Below are 21,309 nucleotides of genomic sequence, written 5' to 3'. Positions count from 1 at the left end.
TTTTTGTCTAAGTTCTTTTGAGCCTATCTTGGTATATGGTGTGAGATGTTGATCTTTGCCTAGTTTCTGCCATATTCTTGAGTTTTCCGAGCAGTGTTTGTCCAATAGCTGGGATCTTTGGGTTTATCAAACACTGGGTTACTGTGATCATTTACTTCTGCATGATGTGTACTTAATCTGTTCCACTGATGAACTACTCTTATCTAATATGAAATTATTTTAATGCTTACCGCTTTGTGGTGTGGTTTGAGAGCTGGAGCTGATTGTCTGCCTTCGGATTTTTAAAAAATGGATTCCCTTGAACTTCTTGATATTGTTACTCCAGATGAATTTTGGTGTTATTTTTTCTAGCTCTGTAAAGTAATTCCTTGGTAGTTTGATTGATATGATACTGAATAAATTATTTAGGTAGTATTGTTATTTTTATTATATTGGCTCTGTGTACCTGTGAGCACTTGGTATTTCTCTAATAATTTAGATTTTCCTTTGTGTGAAGAATATTTTCTAATTGTGTTCATTGAGTCCCTGTGTGTCTTGGCAAGAGCATTCTCAAGTACTTTATAACTCTTTGTAGTTATTTTGAGTGGAATTTCTCTTTCTATATCTTACTGTTGCATTTCGTTAGAGATATATATATATATGTATATTATATCTATGTATATCTATGTATATATATGTATATGTAGATATAGAGAGAAATGTTGATGTTTTATGTTAGTTTATTTTATATCCTGCAACTTTGCTGAATTGTTGTGATTTTTTTTTTTTTTTTGGTTCACTGGGGTTTGTCATAGCATCTACAAAGAGTGATAGCTTTGTTTCCTCATTGTGTTTATTCCTTCAATTTCTTTTTCTTTTTGCTAAAATGTGGATGTTTAGTACAATATTGAATAATAATGATGATAATGGACATCCTTGTTTTACCTGTTATCTTATTGGAAAGAGTTCTAGCTTATTCACATTACAGATGATGCTTGCTTTTGGTTTTAGATAGACACTTATTTTAAGAAAAGCTCCATTATTCCTATGCTTTCTAGTGTTTTTAATAGGAATGGGTATTCAGCTCTTACTTTCTAATATGCTAAGAGTTAGGCCAGCCTGTGCATTGTGTCAACATTGGGTGGAGTGCTGAACTGGACAGGAAGACCTGTGTTCATATCCTTCCCCTGACCCTTACTAGCTGTGACCATGGGCAAATCGTAATCATAACTGTGTTTCAGTTTCTACATCTGCAAAATGAGGGAAAATATGCCCATTGTATTTAATTCACAAGACTGTGAAAGACTCAAATGAGATGTCTAAAGCACTAGTCAAACTTTAGAACATTTTTTTAATAACACGTCAGTTATTGTATTTCCAGGCATGAATACAAGGAGCGGTGTAAGAGTTGAGCAATGACAGTCCCTAGGCACATGGCCTAACAGACTCTGTGTGCTTTATTTAGACTTTAGTACTTCAGGGATCTGCAGTGTATAAGTGTGGGCATTCCTTCCACAAATGCAGAGTGTAGCCTTTCTATCTAACTTAATAGATGATCTTTGAGAATTGCTGTGGTTGAAAAAGTCACCTTCTCACAAGCAACCTGGAGATGAGCCTTGGTGAATTTAGAATGGTTCTCTAATGAAAGTAGCATCACCAGTTAGGACTGGAAGCCTTTCCAGCTTGTAGAGGACCTGCCGGCACTAATACGCTGCCTGCATCTTCCCCACCTCACCAAGAAGCATCACAGGAATCTTAGTGGGGAGATGCTTAATAAGTGCCAAACAAATGGAACTTAAGTTGCTTCTGGTTGTGTTGGAGACAGGTAACTAGTGCTAAATTAACTTTTATCATGGGAGAATCAAGTGGATAGAAATATCCTGAAACAGTTCTCTCTAAACTTCCCACCCAAAAAAAGTTTTCGTGTGACCTATCCTCTAACTACGAACTGAAACTCTCTAAGAGGAAGAACCACAGAAAGGACACTCCATTTAGTATCCTACCTAGACAAGTCAGTGACAGCACATAGTTTGTTAACTGAGGGTGAGATGGCCAGCCTAGCAACAGCTTCCCCTCCTTCTGGTACCATTGTAAAATAGGATTCATTTGTAGTTACTTGTATTGTGGGCAGTTTTTAATATCGATGCTCTATGTTGTTGGATAGGTGTATTTCCTTTTATTCCTGTAGTTTCCTAGTTAGTCTCTTTGAAGTCATTGTAACATCACATGAAAACCTTTACAAGATTATACCATTTTCTGGATTAGTTTTGAGTTTCAAGCCATAGTCAAGGGACCATTAAAAAAACAACTCAGATCTCATTCAAGTGAATGATACATCCATGGAGCAGCAGCAGTGTCCCAAGTAATGATCTTTAGAAGCCACATCAGGATGGGATCTTGAAATTGCTTTAGCTATCTTGGGACTATATGCTTCTTAATGAAAATCAGGGAGGGGGTAGCTCCCCAGTCTCCCCCCCCCAACTTTTTCCATGGTGACAAGCCTCTGGAGAGAACTCTGTGCTGCAGCGTTTTTCCATTGGGTCCTTTCTAAAGATAATTGCCTACCTCCTGCTAATCCAAGGGAACCCCCTCAGCAGATAGATAATCCCCAGTTTCCAGGAGGAGTACCCTTAAAATGGCCCAGTGCAGTAGGTGTGGCCTGCCCTGCAACAACATCTCTACCCTTACAGAAACGAATCAGGAATAAAGCATTTATTGTGCAATGTTTTGCTTTCAAGATAGCCCTTATTGTGCTCATTAAGGCATATATACCTGTGTTTTCTCCCAATTGGCATTTTGTTTACCAGGCTTTGCGTTATTTTGTCCAAAGTTTCCTGTAGAGGGAAAGATCTTGAATGAAAGGGTCGGTCTCATAACCAAAAAAAGGACTAGTGTCTCCGTGGGAAATATCTATGCTGACAGAGCAGCTAACGCTTGGAGAAATTAGATTCTTTAAAATGTCACTGCTTGGAGTGTTTTGTTAGTATCCTGTGAAGTATCATTTAGAGATTTATTTCATCTGTTTCACAATTTTATAGTTGTTCCTTTTTCTTTAAAAATTATAAAAGCCACTCTTGTGGACAGCATTACAGCATATCATGGTTAAATCACCCAGAGCACCAGTATGGTTTCCAACATGATAAAAGAGGACTGGTGGAGAAGGCAGCCCTCTGAGCTAATTTGGGGTGAATAGGTTTACATATCTATTTTTAGTCATTGTCAATATGGGCTTTCATTTGCAAAGATTTGTTTTGGCATGAATCATTCCTCTGGGTCTGCATTTGAAGAACTGGAAGTTAAAATAGCCAAATTGTTTTCGTCTTCTCCCCCTACCCCAGCCAGTCTGTACACACAGACCCTATCCCATGAAGCAGTCCTTTAGGGAGGCTGTGAGAGAGGGTAGGTAGAAGGGGCGGGGTTATTGCTGATGTTGGCATTTCTTCCCTTCCAGCCTCTGTTTTCCACCCTGAACTGTTTGAGTCCTAATGGGTGGCAACTGCATCACCAGACAAAATTAACTTGTAAGAAGGGGAGGAACAGGGTGAACTGGCAGTGCTGTCGAGTGGCTGTGTTGTAATATGTTGAGGGGGTAGTAAGCCAGATGAAAGCTATAAACTCCCTAAAGGCATATTTCCCCAGGGTCTGAGTGAGAGAACAATTGGATTCAGTTCTTCAAACCAGCTTTTGTCCTTTGTTCTTTGTCCTGTCACTTTTTTCCCCCTTGTTCGGAGTCTGTGGCTCCTAAAGCCCTTGAGAGAAGGGTCATTTAGGCCACTGTCCTAATTTGAGAGAAAAGAGAAAAAGACATTTCAAGCAGGTCTAGATAAGTGACTTGCCCAGGGTCACTCAGCTCAGTTTACTGTTTGTCTACTTTGTATGTTTTGTGGAATTCTGTCCCACTTTGTTCCTCTCCACTGATGCCTTGGCCTGAGACACTTGCTCTCAACCCCTCTAAGAGATGTGTAGCCAGACACTGAGCAGAAGAACATTGGCACTGGTAAACTTCAAACACAGCAAAGTTAAGGGGTTGGAATAGATGGCCTCTTGAGTCCCTTCTAGCTCTAAATATTTGATCCTTTGACCCTAAGTGCTTGACAAAAGGCCTTTCCAATGGGACCTACCCCCAAACTTGTCCTAGATTGCCTCTGAGTATTTAGTTCTTATGGTTTCTGGTACTGTGAGGATAGTGTGGCAACCAAAGAAAAAACTTGGTAGTACTCTTGGCCATCTCAGGACACTGCTTCCTGGTAACCCCTGATGTATGGCTTGAGTTGAAGCCTTGGTTTTCCATTGGACCTTAGCTTTGGAAAGAGCCATATAAAGAAGAACTAGCATGTGTGGGAGTCCAGAGGTCTGGGTTCTAATCCCAGCTCTGGCATGAACTCTGTAACTTCAGTAATCATTATCAACAGCTCAAATTCTTTTGGCATTTTGTAGTTTACAATATTGCTTTCTAACCAACAACCCCATGAGGCGTAGGGAGACGTAGTTTACAGACAAGAAGCTGAGCTCGGGGCACTGAGATGATTTGCCCATTTAAACATATAATTAGGTCTTTTCACTCTTAGAAAAAGTGATCTGTTCTGGTACTATACTGCCTCTCCAAGGTACTGCATAAACTACTGGAGCCTCAGCCTGCTCATCTGTGAAAAGGAGGGATTGTGTTAGATGAGATCCGAAGCCCTTAGAATGAGAATGCTTAGCACCACAATCTGAGTTGTGCCTGGGCTAATTGCTGAGGATGAGTCAATGCCCCCTACCAATCTAGTGAAATACATGTTGGCATATACCTTGGCTTGAATGGAGTGAGTGTGGAAAAATGCTGTTCAGGTGGCATGTATTGCTGGAACTAGTGTGCAATCAAGAGAGCATGGTCTCTGCATTCCTTGGGAAGCAGTTCATATTTGGTCAAAGCTCCTCAGTTTGTATTTAAGGAAAAGAGCAGTTGGGTTCATGTTTTCATTCGCATTTTATCAACTGAACTCCTTCATGGACTGAGGACTTCTCCAGTTTGGGAAAGAACCAGAGGCATGTGAGATGATGGTGCAAGTGTAACAGCTGCCATTACATTCCAAGGATAGCTTCTGAATGATTTCAGCCTTTTTTAGCCCAAGGGGATGCTGACAGATTTTTGTCTTGTTTTGTTTTTAAGAATTATTTGGCCTTTCATTCTGGTTTTGCTTCTTTAGGGTTAGCAATCTGGAAAGGTGCTTGACCAATTGTCACCCAAGTTAGCAATGTTGGCAGCTTGAATAAAATTCAGGAAAATTTGAAGCTCTTTTTGAGCACAAGAAAATGCGGGCAGCCTGGATTTGTGAGGCTTCATAATTTGATTCTCTGTGGAGTTTTGCGGTGTTAGCGGATTCAGTTGGTAGTGAAAGTCCTCAACAGAAATGCAGTATTTGAACACTGAAACATTTTTGAAATGTTTGGAATTGCTTACATGGAGATGTGCAGGACTTAAGGATCATCATCTGCTTTTTGGTTCATAAGTAAGACTACTGGGGGCTTAGTGAAGCTTATCCTAATTTGGTGAAACTGCCTTTGTGTACTTATTAGGGTGGTGAGAAAGTGGTTCTAACTTGTTTTCATTCCACTAGACCCAAAGGAAGCCAAGATCTATTCAAATAGTTATCTGGCATTACCTAGTTTAAACAATGGGGCAAAAGCAATAAAGTAGATAGAGCCCAAATTCTGCATTCAGAGAACCTAGGTTCAAATCCCAGCTCTGCCACTTAATACCTATGACTTGGGGGAGAAGTCACTTAACCTCTCTGGTCTGATTTCCTCATCTGTGAAATGAAAGAGTTGGATTAGCTTTCTGAGGTCTCACCCAATTGTCCAAATCTCTGATTTTATGAACTGATGATCCTGTGCATGTTTGAATTCTGAGTATTGTATTTGGAGTCAGGTCTGGGTTTGAGTCTTTAACTCTGCCACTTATTAGTAATATGACTAAACAAGTCACGCAATCGCTTTGTGACTCAGTTTATTATTCTGTAAAATGGAGATAATGGTGGTTGGTGGCATATCACAAGGCTGTGATAATTATTAGTGTGATTTTTTTGATGAAATTATATACGTACATGTGTATATATCTATATCTGCCTGTCCACCTATAACATTTTGCAAGCCTTAAAGCATTAGATACATCTTAGCTCTTGTTACCATCCTTAAGTTAAACCAAGGAAATCTTCCTCTTTGATAAAGTGTCTTTGCCAACCTTCTGGTATTTGAAACACAAGTTTTGAGCGTCTATTAATAGCGAGCATGGCTCTCCTACCTCCCAGAAATTTTACTGGCCTTTGAAAAGTTACATGTGTTAAATACACTGTTAGAAGAGATTTGAAATTAACTTTTCTCTGCATCCATGCATGAAGGTGACTAATAGTTAAGGAACTGTTGGAAAAAGCCAGAACATTAGTCATCATGGGATTAGCACATCCCTCAAAGGCTTAATAGATAATATTCTGATGCTTAAAAGCTTAATATGGTCATGAATTCCAAAATAAATCTGTAAAACCTAATTCTTAGCAAGTGACAAACTAATTGCTTTTCCATACTTTTTTTTTTTGTTGGTGTCTTTTGTTTTTATATCAATGATTTCTGGATATATACTCTCTCACCCCAAAAGTGAACCCTCTCATAATGAAGAAAAGTGATTAAAGGAAAAAAAAAAACCTGACAGATGAATGCAACCTGCCAGAGTGTACAACGTTGTGTTCTAGTTGTCCCCTCATCTCTGCGGAAGGGCAGAGATGACTTCATCTCTTCCCCTGGACCATTATTGGTTTTTCGCTTACTCAACGTTGAGCTTCCTTTCTGTGTGGATGTGGTGCTGATTCTGTTTGTTGTTTTTGCCTTTTTGCATCCCCAGTACCTACCAGATTGCCTGGCACGTACGAAGCACTTAGTAAATGCTTGTTCATTGATTACACTCTGCCTTAGTTCATACTAATATCATGTTTCTCTGAATAATAGCTAATAATAATAATAGCTAGCATTCATGTGTTTATATATTTATATTTGTTTTATATATTATGTTTATTATATAGGCTTATATATTTTTATAAGATTTGCAAAGCGCTTTACACAGGTTAAATAATTTGATTCTCACAACAAAATTGTGAGGTGGGTGCTACTATAATCCCCATTTTACAGATGGGCAGACTGAGGCAGGTTGTGACTTGCCTGGGTCACACAGTATCTGAGGTGGGATTCAAACTCAATTCTTACAGCCTCCCAAGTCCAGAGCTCTATCCATTGTGCCACCCAGCTACCTCATTTGTATCCTGTTTTACAAAAATATTCCATTGCATTTCCTATGCCCCAGCTTATTCAGTCTTTCTCCAGTTATTTGGCACTGATTTTGTTTTCAGTTCTTTGCTATCACCAAAAGTAGTATGCCATGAGTATTTTGGTATGTTGGACCTTCTTCCATAGTTTGGGGGAAAAAGTTAACTTTAGCTGGTAAACCTAGCATCTTATACAAGGGTCCGTTAAGCCGCTGACCACTCCTAATCTTGACCAACCCTACTTACTCTAGATGGCTCTTTGTAGAGGTCATTTACCTATTTAAAAGACACTGCCACTCATTTGGAAATAGCTACTTCCCTATCCCCTAAGACTGATTGATAATCCTATCAAATTGTTCTTTGACCTTGCTAAACTTTTAACATATATGTTCGTAGTGTTTGTTATATCAGGCCCCCTCAACATAACCACATAGAATAACAACCAGAATTCAAAGTTAATTTAAAATTTTGAATTTTGTCCTCTTCCCTCCGAGGATATTGAGAATTAGCCTACGTTGGTTTGGGTTGTCAATTTTTATCAGCATTCATTTTTTTCTCTCACTTTTCCCCCACTGTCCAACATAATTTTTTTCAGGTCTGTGCTAATTTCTATGGTTGATCTAATGGCATATCTCATTATTACTGAGTATAAAAATAGAACCTCTGCTCCAGAGAAGTTGAACTTACAACCTGAATGTCAACTTTGGAGTTAAGTTCTTGAAAGAAGATTGTGAATTATCACAAGGCCGAAAACAGCTGTCAAGAGCTCAAACCTTCTAGGATTAAAGGTCTGCAATATTGAAGTCACTTTGCATTGTGGACAGAGAAGAGAAACTATTTGGGGGACCTTCCTTTATAATGCTAATGGTAGGGGTACAGTCTTAAAACTGTCAAGCCTCAACATTTGTTGCTACTTCAGAGTTATGTTTTAGGGAGAGTAATTTGAACTATTATATCCACATCTTTAATGACAATTATGTTATTGTGAGTTTCTGTCTTTTTAATTAAAGTCATTTGCCCCAACAACACATACTGTAAACGACAAGAAGTTCCCTCCTGAATACAGAACATTTGTTACTGACTTTTTTCCAGTACCCAGAGGGATTATATGTTTCTGTGCCTTATATGACTCAAAGAAATTAATCCCAACCTTGGTTGCCGTTTTTGTAAATTTGTTTAGTGTGAGACCAAAAAGGAATTAGAATTGCCTTATTGGCTAATAATAATAGTAACTGACTTTTTTATGGAGAGCTTGAAACTGATACCCAGAGAAATTACATGATTTATCCATAGCCATACAGTTAATATCAGAGATGGGATTTGAATCTAGATCTTAAATTTTAAGTACAGCATTATATCAACCATTCTTGCTGCGTCTCCAGATAAATATAACCCTTCTGTTCTGAAAATATAAATCTTTCCTTTCACCTGTTCTTTTGCCACGCACTTTGCAATTCCAGCTATGCAGATGAACCATGTATATTTTTCTAATTGAAAATTTAATCTTTAATATGCTATATATAAGATGGAATGGTTAATTATTAACTTTGTTGGTGAAGGCATGGAGTCACTGAGGCTTCTCATGGGTTCTCTTCCCTCCCCTTCATTTAGACCAGGTAGCCTTTCTCTGTGTTACCATCTGTACTTCAGATCACATATTAGCTGCCCAATAAATGTATACGTCTGATCCCAAGGACAGTTGGTGAAGCATGTGGCTAGATATAGGCCCTTACTTGAAAAACAACTTGAATCTATTAAGCCCTCATGGTACATGGGCTAATGATATTCATATAATAATAGCTCACATTTATATATAACAAATATATATTTTAGGTTTGCAAATCACTATACACATGCTATTACATTTGACTCTTTTAGTAACTATTGTTGTAGGATAGGAAGACCCATTAGATTGCATGAGAACTTTACAAATATAAATATAGAGCTGGGTTCCCATTTGAATATTACTTTTGCATTTTACCTTTTTGCTAAGTGTTTTCTGGAAATTTCAAACACTCATTTGCAACTAGTCTGCTCCCTCCCCTACCATTAAACTTTGCCTTTTTAAAAATTGGTTTTTAACACAGGAGGGTGATAAATTTAATAGGCCTAAAATGGCATAAACCTGCTGGGTGCCTTTAATACAGAGGAAAGTAAATAATGCAGTCATATTTGGCAGTTGAATGAGGTTCTGTGGGAAGAGAACATATACAGACTCTTTGCTACCTCTATGGAAGCCACAACTTTGCCCTGAAGGCTGCAGGAAGAGGGGATTGAGTGCTCAACAAAACCTCTCTGGTCTGTTGTTGGGCCTTGAAAAGAGCTGCCTAGCAGTCCCCTAGTGAAAGGTCAAGGAGCATTATGTACAGTCAGTCAACAAGCATTTATTAAGGGCTTACTATATGTGCCAAGCTGTACACTAGACACTTGGGATACAAAGAAAGAAATATTCCCCTATTTCCATAGAGTTTACATTCTAACAGGGAGAACAATAAAGATGGACACATAGGAGCAAATGTCTTTCCAATCTGTGGCATTCTGGGTTTTAAAACAGTTTTTCATGTGGTCAGAAGAAAACCAGATTGCATTTAGTCACCCCTGCAACGGTTGGCAAAAAGTAGCTATCGTTGCCCCCGTATAGATGTAGTTTTGCTGGAAGTTCTTCTCCATCAGATTCCTGGGCTTGTATTTTTGTCATTAAGCATTTTGTCTAAGCCACTGCAAACAGGTGAAGTCTCTAGCAGCAAACAAACAAACGCATTATCCATCCTCTTGGAAAGAATACTCCTAAGCAACACTGGAAGCTATGTTTTGCTTGCTTTGAGCTCTTCATGTACAATATTGCCCTCTGCTGGTAAATAACTCAGAAAAATTGTGTACAGGATGGTTTTTTCTTCCTGTTCTCCTTTTTGATGAGCTGTTTGGCCTACTTTCTAATATACACCCACTGGAGAAGAAAACCACTCCTTTTCTTCCTCCTCTGTGCCACCCTTCCCCCAACCAAGATAGTATCTCCAAAGCTTTTCAAAGAGTGAATTCTTGGTGCCATATACACTCCAGGGTAGTGGTGTTAAACTCAGATAAAAATGGGAACACTACACCATACATAGACTTACTGTAGTTGTATATTGACTTCCAGAACCACAAATTAACATTGTTTTATTGCATTTTTATTTATTTTATTAAATATTTCCCTTTGGAGTGTTGTGTACCATCGCCCTCCTGTTTAATATTTCTACTCTAGGGCAGTAGTCTACTTCCTGCCCTTCTCCCTTTCCTTTTGATGGGGAAAAACTAATTTTCGTTTCCCCCAAAGCCTAGAAGTGGGTGAGATGGGAAAGTGAAGCCCCTGGGCTTAAGCAAAAATTAATGTAGAGGGGCTACCCCTGGCATGAAACTCCCTTCTCCGTTGGGAATTTGGCCTATTATCCACCATGAGAGCTTTATGGATATACACATAGCTGGGTTTCAGTTTGAATATTACTTTTGTTATTTATTATTTTGTTAGGTGTGGAAGTAACAAAAGGGGGACACATGCTTTGTCCTTGGTTGATACCATACTTCAACTTTATCCACCTGGATAGCCGTTCTTGGGAGACCCTTTTTGGGAACTCCATACCCCAGGGTATCTTTCTGGTTGCTTTTGATAGGTTCAGGCTGTATGGATCTGGGCAGAAAAAGATCAGCTCCAACTTTATTCAGAGTCCCTAGGTTATAAGACTAAAAAGCTGATATTCAATTAAATGTCAAATGTAACAGTTGCCTGTGTGTTAAAAATGGTTTCGAGTCCATGACTGCTTTTCCCAAATGGAGGCTGAGTCTGTGGTTCTGTGAGGAGAGGAAGGGCTGACCAGACCCTAAGGATTCAGGAGCCAGTCTGCCCAGCCAATAGGCCAATGCTTTTGTGATTCTGTAACTGTAGGTGGTCTTCATGTATCAGATGGCAGCTATACAGGGCAGGCTGGGTACCGGTTCCCAGCCTTGGCATCGTGCGGGCTTGCTGTTACAAATCTCGAGCCAATGGACAGGAGTGCAGAAAAAATGGGCTCATGGGACATGGTATAGATCTGGTTTTCTGACTTGAAAGACATAGTTTCTTTTCCTTGCACCAACCACAGTTACCTTATGCCTGGGGCCTCAGTTTCTTCATTTATAAAATGAAAGAGTTGCACCTCATAACTTCTGAGGCCCCTTCCAGATCTAATCCCCTACGTCCCCATCCGCATTGATTTTTCTAAGCCTGTCACAAGCTGGAGAAAGAAAGATGAGAAGTGTTTAGTTGTATGCTGCTATTAGTCAAAGAGAATAGCCTCCCTTAACTTTCTTCCAAGTCCTTCCTACCCTCCTCCTCCCCACCTCCAGCTCTTTCCTTTACCTCTTCAGAGCAGAAGAACAGGTTTGGGAAGAAAGGTAATGCCAGGGGAAAAAAAAAATATGGCTCTTAACCTTGGCAGTCAGTGGCGCCAAGTCACTGTGGAGTTTGCTGAGTCATTTCAGGGTCACTACCCAAAATCCAACCTTCTGTGGCCGATAACTTTTCTTTTCTTGAAGAGAGCAGCTTGACATCATGGGAGAGCACTGGGTTGGTTTGCCTGGATTCCTCTGCCACTCTCCTCAGAACCTCTGTTTCCCCAGCTACACAAATGGCAGGAATACACAGGCCTTACCTAAAGACTTTGTTAGACTTTGAAGTGAATGCTTACATAAGTGGGAGAAAGTAATTTCTGCCCAGGCCAGGGCCTGGCCAGCTAGCTGGACTTCGAGATATGGTGATATCCAAGGCTACCCTTAAAAATCTAAGCTCATCTTTCCATGTCATGAAGAGGTTCTTTTTACTGGCTGTGTGACCCTCTCCCAGGCTCCTTCTCCTCACCTATAGTAATAGTATATACCTCAAAGGGTATATAAATGCGCTATATAAATGTTAACTGTTGTTACCCAAGATGAGAGAAAACCAGATTTGAAAAATGAGGGAAAAAAATTTTCTCCTTATTTCCATTACTCATTTCAGTAAATAACTGTCCATTCTGTGCCTGATAATGCCCAACAGCAGCCTAGGTGAAAGACGGCATGGTTTAGTTAGTGGATTGCCTCAGTTGGTGACATCTGGGTTTAAGCTGTGCCTCTGACACTGTGTGACCCTGGGCAGGTTCCTTTAAGACCGTCATTTGTAGAGAAGGCGGGGTCTTCACTGGTTAAGGGCCTGTGCTTACTAGGAATAACTTGCACCAGTTAAATGACAAGTTTTGTTGGGTGTCCTTCCCCTCCCTCTCCCCCATCCCAAATATACAACCTTTCAAAAGGTATTGGTGATTTGGGAAATTTTGGTGCTTGTCGTCCTGAGGCAATCTTAGATGTTGCCTCTTCTTTCTAGGATTGTGGGCTCAGAGACTTTAAACTGGAAGGAGCCTTAGAGATTCTAGTCCAAACTCCCCTGTACCCCCCATTTTATAAATGAAGAAACAGAGGGCCAGAGATATCCCCCAGCGAGTAACGAAGTGCTCCTGCCATACTGCCTATAAGCAGCTGGCTCTCCTAGCCATCCCCTTGTACCTCATCCCCTCGTTCCAGATCCTTTTCTTCTCCTTTAAGTTTCCAGGAGGCATTGGAAGTAATCCGCAGTCATGGGGAATCAGGAAGCAGCCAGGCTTTTCTGAGCCTGTGGCATGGCAAACAGCCAGGGCCTGTGGCTCTGTGACTCAAACACAGATGCTTTCACAGTGTCCGAAAGTACCATGGTCAGAACTAAAAGCTTCCTTGAGAGTGGGCGGCAGCAGGTGGGGAACAATTAGTGGGTCGATTCCTGCTGGTTGGTAGTAGTAATCAGAATAGATCTTAATGTTTGTACCTATTTAAAACAAATTTACAGTATTCATGTTCTTAGACATCCTTGTAAGTAAGTTCCCTCCCTCTGCCCCAGCCCCCCATCCATCTATTGGCAAAAAGGTCATCACGTCAGAGGTCTTACCACTGGCGGTAAACTCCTGGGTGGGGATGTGAGAGGGTTAGTGACCACATCCTGCCCTCCTGCGGCTCTAGCTGTACATTTTAGTGCCTAAACTGGCATTCCACCCTCCATCTGCCTGCCTTTGCACAAGGCTGGCCCCCACGCCTGCAATGAACGTTTTCCTTGAATTTACCTCCCAGAATCCTAATCCAAGGGTTAGTCCAGGTGGAAACCTGACTTGATATGTTGTTGGTAGAATGTGAGCCCCTTGAAGGTGATGCCTAGGGTAGTTATTGGCACTGCTTGCTGATTGGTTGATTAGCGTGCTCTCCTTTATATTGTCCTGCCTACGAGCGTCTATGTTGTATGTTGAGAACGTCACGTCTTTTAAGGCAGAAACTGTTTTCGTGTTTAACTTTGTTCTCCAGTGTCTAGTGATTCAATTTAACACACGTTTAAAATGAACAACAGGACTGTTAGCTAGCACTTTATATCTAGCACTACATAGGACTTAAGGTTTGTGAAGGGCTTTGATCTTCCCAGCCACAGTGCTATTGTTATCTGCGTTTTACAGATGAGAAAACTGAGGTTGTGAGTGGTTAAGTGACTTGCCTAGGGTTCCATAGCTAGAAAGTGTCAGTGACAGGTTTGGAATTCAGGTCTTCCTGACCTCAAGTTCAGTGTTCTTCCCACTGTGCTGTCTTTATTTTGCACCTACTGTGTCCAAAGCACTACCCTAGACATTGGGAATATAAAGACATATTTGAAATAGTGTCAGCCCTTTAGGTGCTTACACTCTACTGAGGATATCACCCTGCAAATAGACAATTAAAGATAAGGTAATCTCCGGAAGAAGAGAACACTAAAAACTAGGAGGGGACTGTGTTAATAAAAGTTTGAGCTAGATGGAACAAGTATTTATTAAGTACTTACTGACTACATTCCTTGTGATGCTTACTGACTGCTACCTACTCTGTTGGAATGAATGATAATAGCTTGTATTTAGATTGTGCTTTAATTTTACAAAGCTCTCCCCATAATTATCTTACTTGATGCTCACAATAGCTCTGTAAGCTAGCCATTACAAATGTTATCACCGCATCAGGAGACGGAAGCTCAAATGAGGTATCTAGTAAGTGGTAGAAACAGTATTCAGATCTGGCTTCTCGGTCTCCACGTTCTGAGCTATTTCTGTTGTGTCTCACTGTCCATCTGTGAACATAGGTATTGTAGTATTGTAATCATGATCTCGGGTGATGGGGTATATGTTCTCATTTAAAAAAAAAAAAGATGATTCTTTCTTGATTGGAACTTTGTTTCATCAGGCCCTAATTTTACTTGTAGCTGGATCAGAGCAGAGTAGCCAAGGGCAGTTTTGGATAGGGGTGGAAGGCATTACTGGATTCTTGGTTCTCATTTTTCAGTTGCCTTCTATTTCTTTTCCCAGGATTGTCCATCCTGCCAGCTCAGTAAACACAGGGGAATGTTGAATGGGCAATGAGGTGCAATTGGTGGTTTGCCCTTGATTTACTCAAGGAAGTTATAAACTCATTGTGGCGACAAGATTTACTTACATGTGTGAAGCAGAGCCCAACACACATAATAAAGTGAAAAAATTAATGCAGTATAGATAATAAGGCCCCATAGGAATGTACCCAAAAGGTAGAATGTGTTCACGTGGAATGTAGTTTTGCTTGGTTGAGTATTAAGTCTGTTAATAAGTTCACCAAGCTGTGTGAGGTATCTGCTGAAACAAATAGCAGGAAAGATCCTCGCAGAAACCAAATTCTATAAAGTGACTGATGGAAAGAGATCTCTAATGCATGCCATACTTCAGTGACTAGTATGATAGACGATAGAATTAGGATCCAGAACCTTCGCCTTCTTATGCTGGGCAGAAACTGACAATAAAAATTTAAAAGAGGGTGTATGTAGCACATGGGTGGGAGTGTAGGGGAAAGGGAGATCAGGAAGCAATCCATGTGAAAAAGACAGGGGTTTCTAGTGGACTGCTAGATCAGGTCTGTCCATAGTGTGATGGCTACATAGTCAGTTGTAGGCAACCCAAAAAGCCAGTGTATTCTTGGGCTGTTTTAATAGATGTGTAATATCTAGGCCTAGGGAGGCATGACAGCCCTGTTGAGCTCTTCCTGTCCAGACCATATATAGCAGTATATTGTGTCCAGATCTGGGTATCACATTTAACAGGGTTAGGGATAAGTTGGAGAACATGGAGAAAAGGAGTGACCAAGATGGCAGCTAGCAACCATGCCATAAGGAAGTCATTTGAAGGAACTGGAAATATTTAGCCTGGAGAAGAGAAGGTTTAGAGGGGACCAAATAATCAGTCTCCAGGTATTTGAAGGGTTTTAATGGGGTTTGGGGGGATTGGATTTGCTAATTCTATTTAACTACAAAGAACAGGACTAGGAATTGGAAATTACAGGGAGTAGGTTTTTTTGGCTCAACATAAAGAAAAACTTCCTGATAGTTAAAAAAATCCGGCAGTGGAATGGTGTGCCTTTTGGATGTAGTGATCTCCAGGTCACTTTAAGGGTTAGATCAAAAATTGAGTTACCAATTTTTTGAGGTTGTTGTACAAGGCTCTTCATGATTTGTATAGGGGTTACCTCTGAGATTATTTTTTAGCTCTTTAAGATTTTATGTGGGTATATAATTGATGCTATATCATTTGCCTTCTCAGTTTGTGGGTGAGGGGCTGCAGGAAGGAGAGAATTTGGAACTCGTAATTTTTAAAAAGCTGAATGTTAACAAATTAAAAAATAAAAGCAAAGGGAAAAGGGAAAAAAAAGATTTTATGTAGGAGTGGTAGCTTAGAAAAGAAATGAAAACATCTGGTATGTGACATATGTATTCAAAGCCACATTCAAAAATGCTGTCTCTTAACATTGACTATGGGTTTCCCCTCTTAGGATCATAGTTCTGGAGCTAGAAGGGACCTTAGAGGTGATTTAATCCAACTTTTTTATTTTAAAAATGAGGAAACCGAGTCTTAGAAAAATAAAGTGACTTGACCAGGGTCATACATTTAGCAAGGGCAGAACCAAGATTGACTCCAAGCCCTCTGATTCCAAATCCAGCATTCATTCTCCTCTACATGGCACAGTGAATGGAAACCCCTCCCCCCGCCCCGCCCCGGATATGGTGCCATCTTGGAGATCTGGCTGTGTATTTCACCAATTTTCTGGCTATGTCAACCCAATACCTCTGCAGCTAGACTAATGGAGAGCATTGCTTCTCTGTTTCCTAGTACCCAAAGGTATCTTGAAATATTTTCTCTGTATTAGGCTCAAAAGGCAAAGTGTCACATGACTAGAGCTTTAAAAACTGTTAAGTCTTCCACGTTAATAAAGTATGTATTAAATTTTGTGTAATTACATGAGTTCATGAATTCCTCATGTCTGGCATGATTTAGGTGTGGTTCTGCCTGAAGGCAGGAGGATGGACTAGTTAACTTTGAAACATTTCCACCCTGGGACCCATACCCCAATCTGTGGTCTGCATTTGCTGCTTTTTATTGAAGTGGGATTGGTCCAAGAGCCTATTCCTTACTAAGGAAGAAAGAAACTGAGTGGTTGGCCAGGGGTTACTGTTTGAAGCCAAAGGAGTTTGTCCTAGGGTGACTGTGATTAGCAACTGTACTGTGCTGTGTTGACTGGCAACTGACTCATTGCCAGGGAAACCACATAGATTAAAGGAAGCAGCCAGGTGAGCTTACGGAAACTTGGTCACCAAAATCCCCTTCCTACCTACCCTCCTGTTCAGTTTCACAATCAGGGTTTTTGAAATGTGTCCCAAACACTCTGCCCTTACCATCAGGATGTATGTAGTACCATAATTTTCTATAGCTTTTCCCCACTCCCTTTCACAGGGAAGTAGACTGACAGCTAGTTGGGATCCAGGTTTGCGCTTTGTTGTCTGTGTTCAGTGCTAGGCTTTACCTCACCCTGCAGGCAGAACATTTTGGAGTTTCACAGCTTGCTGCATCATACCACAGAAACCCCAGATGGGGCAAAATCAGTTTCCAGTTGCCACCTCAGCTTTAATGGAGAAACTCCTTTTGTGGCTGAATCATCTGGAGATTCTGAGTTCTGGCCAGTTTTTCCATTAGCCCAGTTAGGTTATGTCTGTAGAGCCTGGTTGATGACTCAAGTTTCTGCCGTTCCTTTGAAGCCGTTGCCTAGGTGTCCATGGATTTTGCTTCATTTTGTTTTCTTAAACTAAGCCCTATGTAGAATCTCAGAATTTGAGAGCTTGATGAGACAACCTAGTCCAGCCCCCTTGTTTTAGAAATGAGGAAACTGAGGACCAGAGTTAGGTAGAATCCACTTTTATTAGAAAACAGTCAGTTACTAGCTTCTTAAAGTAAAAATCAAAAGTTTTCTTTTACTGGTGACTTGCAGGCCGCATGGTTAATAGATGCACATTGGACTAGGAGTTAGGACCTGGGTCCCAGTAGCTTTTCTGTCACCATTAGTATCACTGTTAGAGAAGTCGTTTCTCCTCTCTGAGACTTGGTGTCTTCCTGTCTACAGTGTATGAAACATTGGACTACTCAGGGTTAATTGGAACCTTAAATCTCTAAGGGCTCTTCCAGCCCTAGATCCTGTAATGTTCACAGTGGAAAGAACGTTAAGAGTCTTAAGAGTCAAAGGACCTGGGTTCAAATCCCACCTGTGTTACTGTGGGCGAATCATAACTTCCCTGGACTTTATAGTTTCCTTATCTGTAAAATGAGTTTGATTAGATGACTTCTGAGGTCCCTTCGAGCTTTGTATTTATGATCCTATGATTTTTAAGGTCCCTTCCAACTTAGAATCTTGGGATCCAATAATCTTGTTTATTGGAATCCTCCGGAGGCTTATGAGAGGAGTTCTGTGGCTAGTGGGTGGGAAATGAAAAACCAAAGTTTCCATGTTTCACTTTGGTTGTAATCCCGCACTATGAATGAATGGGAGAATTGGTTACTAACCGCTCCCTTTTGGCCTCTTGGTCTATGGTCTATGGAAGTTGCAGAGCTGAAAGACTCCTGTATTCATGCCTACAAGAATAACTGTTCTATGTCTTTGGGGAGAGGAGGAGAGCTTCAGGGCAGGTGGGGCGGGGTGGGGGTGTGAGAAGGCTGTATTCATGAGACGCGTAGAAGAAGTCTAAAGAACTCCGCCCTTGTGAAATCATCATCTCGGGAAGTGCTGAATAAACACAAACAGCTATTATTGGGCTGGGTTATTTTCTATATTTAAGGGAAATTGTATTGGTGATGGATGGAGGGGAGTAACCTGGTGAATGTTGACTGGACCGGAGTTCCCTTCAGTGAGAAAAGAATGCAAGCCCATCCTCATATCTCAGCTGGAAAGAGGGCTTGGTAGTTTGAACTTAAGTTTATTGATGAGATTGTCTTACCACAGAAGATTCATTACAGCCTATACTCATTGATCTCTGTTATCGGAGGGAGGAGACTTCAGCTATGCTACCATGATGGGAAATGAGAAAGTCCAGTTTCTCTAGAAAACATTTTGTTGTTATCAGGTTTCATTTATTATATTTACGGCAGGTAGTACATCAAAATTCTTGTTGGTAAGAACCAACTTGGCATAAGTTTAACCAGTTATTTGTCAGGCTTGTGGCAGAGAACTTGCTGCCCTCTGAGGTCCCATCCAACTCTGGAAATTTGATGAAAGGGGGAGATGGCCTTTTCCAGAGGCCTGTAAATTTAGAGCCTGTACATTTAAATTCGAGTCTTTATTGCCTAGATCCAATGGTGACACATAGAAACTTGAGATATCCATGTGTGAGTCCCATCATGGAAAGTCAAAGCATCTTCTTTTTAATAAAAAGGACTTCTAGGACTAGGGATGGATGCACAGGATGGTGAGGGGGCAGCTGACCTTGCAGGGGAACATAATCAGGAATGCTTCTTATAAGCACAAGTTTTGTAACCTCCTAAAATCATAGTCCCATGGTCCATCAGTGGTTCTTTTGTGATTTGGTTATGACTGAGATGTGTTGGAGTGAAGGCACAAAGCTTCAGGGTGACAGTAATATACTTGGTTTGGCTTTGTGCTCCTAAGTATCCTCACTTTAGAGTATAGCCAATTAGCTAACATTTATTAAGCGCCTTTTATGTGCCAGGCACTGTGCTAGGAGTTGGGGATACAAGAATGGCAAAAACCAGTCTTTTTGTTCCTGTTTGAAAGTCCCTGCTTTCAAGGAGGTCACATCTTAATGGGGGGTGAGGAGGGGGAGAGGTGACAGCTTGCAAACAACTTTTTACAAAGAAGATATAGACAGGGTAAATGGAGGGGCAATCTCAGAGGGAAGGTGCTAAGATTAAGGAGGACTGGAAAGGATTCTTGCAAAAGGTGGGATTTTTAGCTGGGACTTGGAGGAAGCCAGGAGGTGAGGAAGGAGAGTATTCCAAGCATGGAGGACAGTTGGGAAATGGAGCATCACTGGTGAAGGGGCAAGGGGAATCATACCACTTCTTGATGCTAAGCACATCAGGTGAATCATTGGATTTTTAAATGACAATGAATTTCTCCCATTGCTTCAAGCCCTTCTCATTTATGCCTGTGTCATCTGACTACTCAATCTAAAGTCCATTCTAAGCAGTTCCCGAGAATTCAAATTGGAGTCATTCTGCAACTATTCTCAGCCAGTCTCACATTTTGTTTTTACTCACCACCCAGCATTCAAAGCTATTCCCAACCCCCATTTTTGAAAAGCTTTAAAAAACCAAAAGACACAACTTGGCAAAATAAGTCAGAAATGTCTACTCCCTGAATGGTAAATCTTAAAATTCCAAGGGAGGAGGTGACAGAGAGACTCAGATGTTCAGTGCGAATGAGGCTGGGATCTCTGAAAGAACACTGGAGTCATTCTGGAAATAGATGGTGGAATTTGGTGGGGTGCCTTGTCCTGTCATTTTGAGTTCTATTAGGATACCACCTCTATCACAGTATACTTCCTTTCATGATAGATGAATGATTAGCAAATGCCTTCAGTACTCAGGAGCCTCTTGCACTGATTCTAGAGTAAAAGCTTCCTGGAAATGAAATTATTAACTCAATTACTTGCCTTTTTCACCCTACATGAATTTGTCTAGGGCAATGCACCTGAGGAACATCTTTAAAAAGTCTGGAACAAGATCTCTCTAGGCAATGATTTATCTCTTGAACTGTCAAAAATGCGCACTAGGTAAAACGTTGTCCAGGATTCGGTTTTCATGGCGCATTATGCTTCCTCTTTCTCTCTTCCTACCTACCTGTGCTAAGCTGAGCTGAAACAGGAAGTATATGCCATGTGAATGGTGAAAGATATGGTAGCTTGTGAGGAGGACTTAAAATTGGTGCCCCCTCTTCTATTTCAGGAATCATTACCTTTGAAAGGGGCCAAGGCCAAACTTTTTGCTTCAGATTGTTCAAAGCAAACATTGGGTATCTTGTTCCTGCTAGGAGACAAAGGGTGAGCCATCTCCTAGCACACTCTTGGTGCGATGGCAGCCATTTCCCAGAATGCCCTTCTTATGTCCCTCTTGCATTTGTGTGTGTGCTCTTTCAGGTGTAGAAGACGCCAATGCCTTTGCAGAGGAGTGCAGCCGCAGAGGACAGAACGCCCTGCCTTTCCAGTCCAGCGCCCGTTCTCAGAAGATAAACCGACCTGCTCCCCCCAAACCTGTGCCTCAAAATATTTCTGAGGAGGAGGAGCAAGATAAACCTCGAGTCAGCAGCAGCAGCTGGGAGTCCCCCATATTCTTTGCAGGTGTGCCAAAAGAGGTTGCTGAGAAATGGGCCCCAAGTCCCCCTCCTACTTCCCCGAAAAGTGAATGTTCTAAAATGCAGGAGGAGCAGAATAATGCCGTCCTCCCAGATTCCCTTAGCTGTGCAGATGAGCAGAAAAAGGCTGCCGTAGAGAGCCCCCCAAATGAGGGACACCTTCATCCAGACCAGAACAAAGAGAAAGATGACACCCAATGCTGTTGTATTCTGACCTGATGTGGGCACAGCATGTCTGGGGCTTGGGGAGATGTTAGGGGAGACGCCCAAATGGGCGGAGCAGCCGAGTGCT

General features: G+C 41.1%; 1 protein-coding gene across 3 annotated transcripts in view; it reads left to right on the top strand.

Annotated features, from left to right (window-relative positions):
• DNAJB6 (DnaJ heat shock protein family (Hsp40) member B6) overlaps positions 1 to 21,309 on the top strand; it is a 132,329-nt gene that overhangs the window by 97,952 nt on the left and 13,068 nt on the right. For all 3 annotated transcript variants that reach the window (XM_036758973.1, XM_036758975.1, XM_036758974.1), the window contains one exon: positions 20,803 to 21,003. In XM_036758973.1, coding sequence (XP_036614868.1) covers positions 20,803 to 21,003 — 201 coding nt within the window. The remainder of the gene's footprint in view (positions 1 to 20,802; positions 21,004 to 21,309) is intronic.

The sequence above is a fragment of the Trichosurus vulpecula genome, chromosome 5 (assembly GCF_011100635.1).
Source record: "Trichosurus vulpecula isolate mTriVul1 chromosome 5, mTriVul1.pri, whole genome shotgun sequence".
In the NCBI taxonomy this organism is placed as follows: domain Eukaryota; kingdom Metazoa; phylum Chordata; class Mammalia; order Diprotodontia; family Phalangeridae; genus Trichosurus; species Trichosurus vulpecula.
This window is presented reverse-complemented; position numbering and strand designations above follow the sequence as displayed.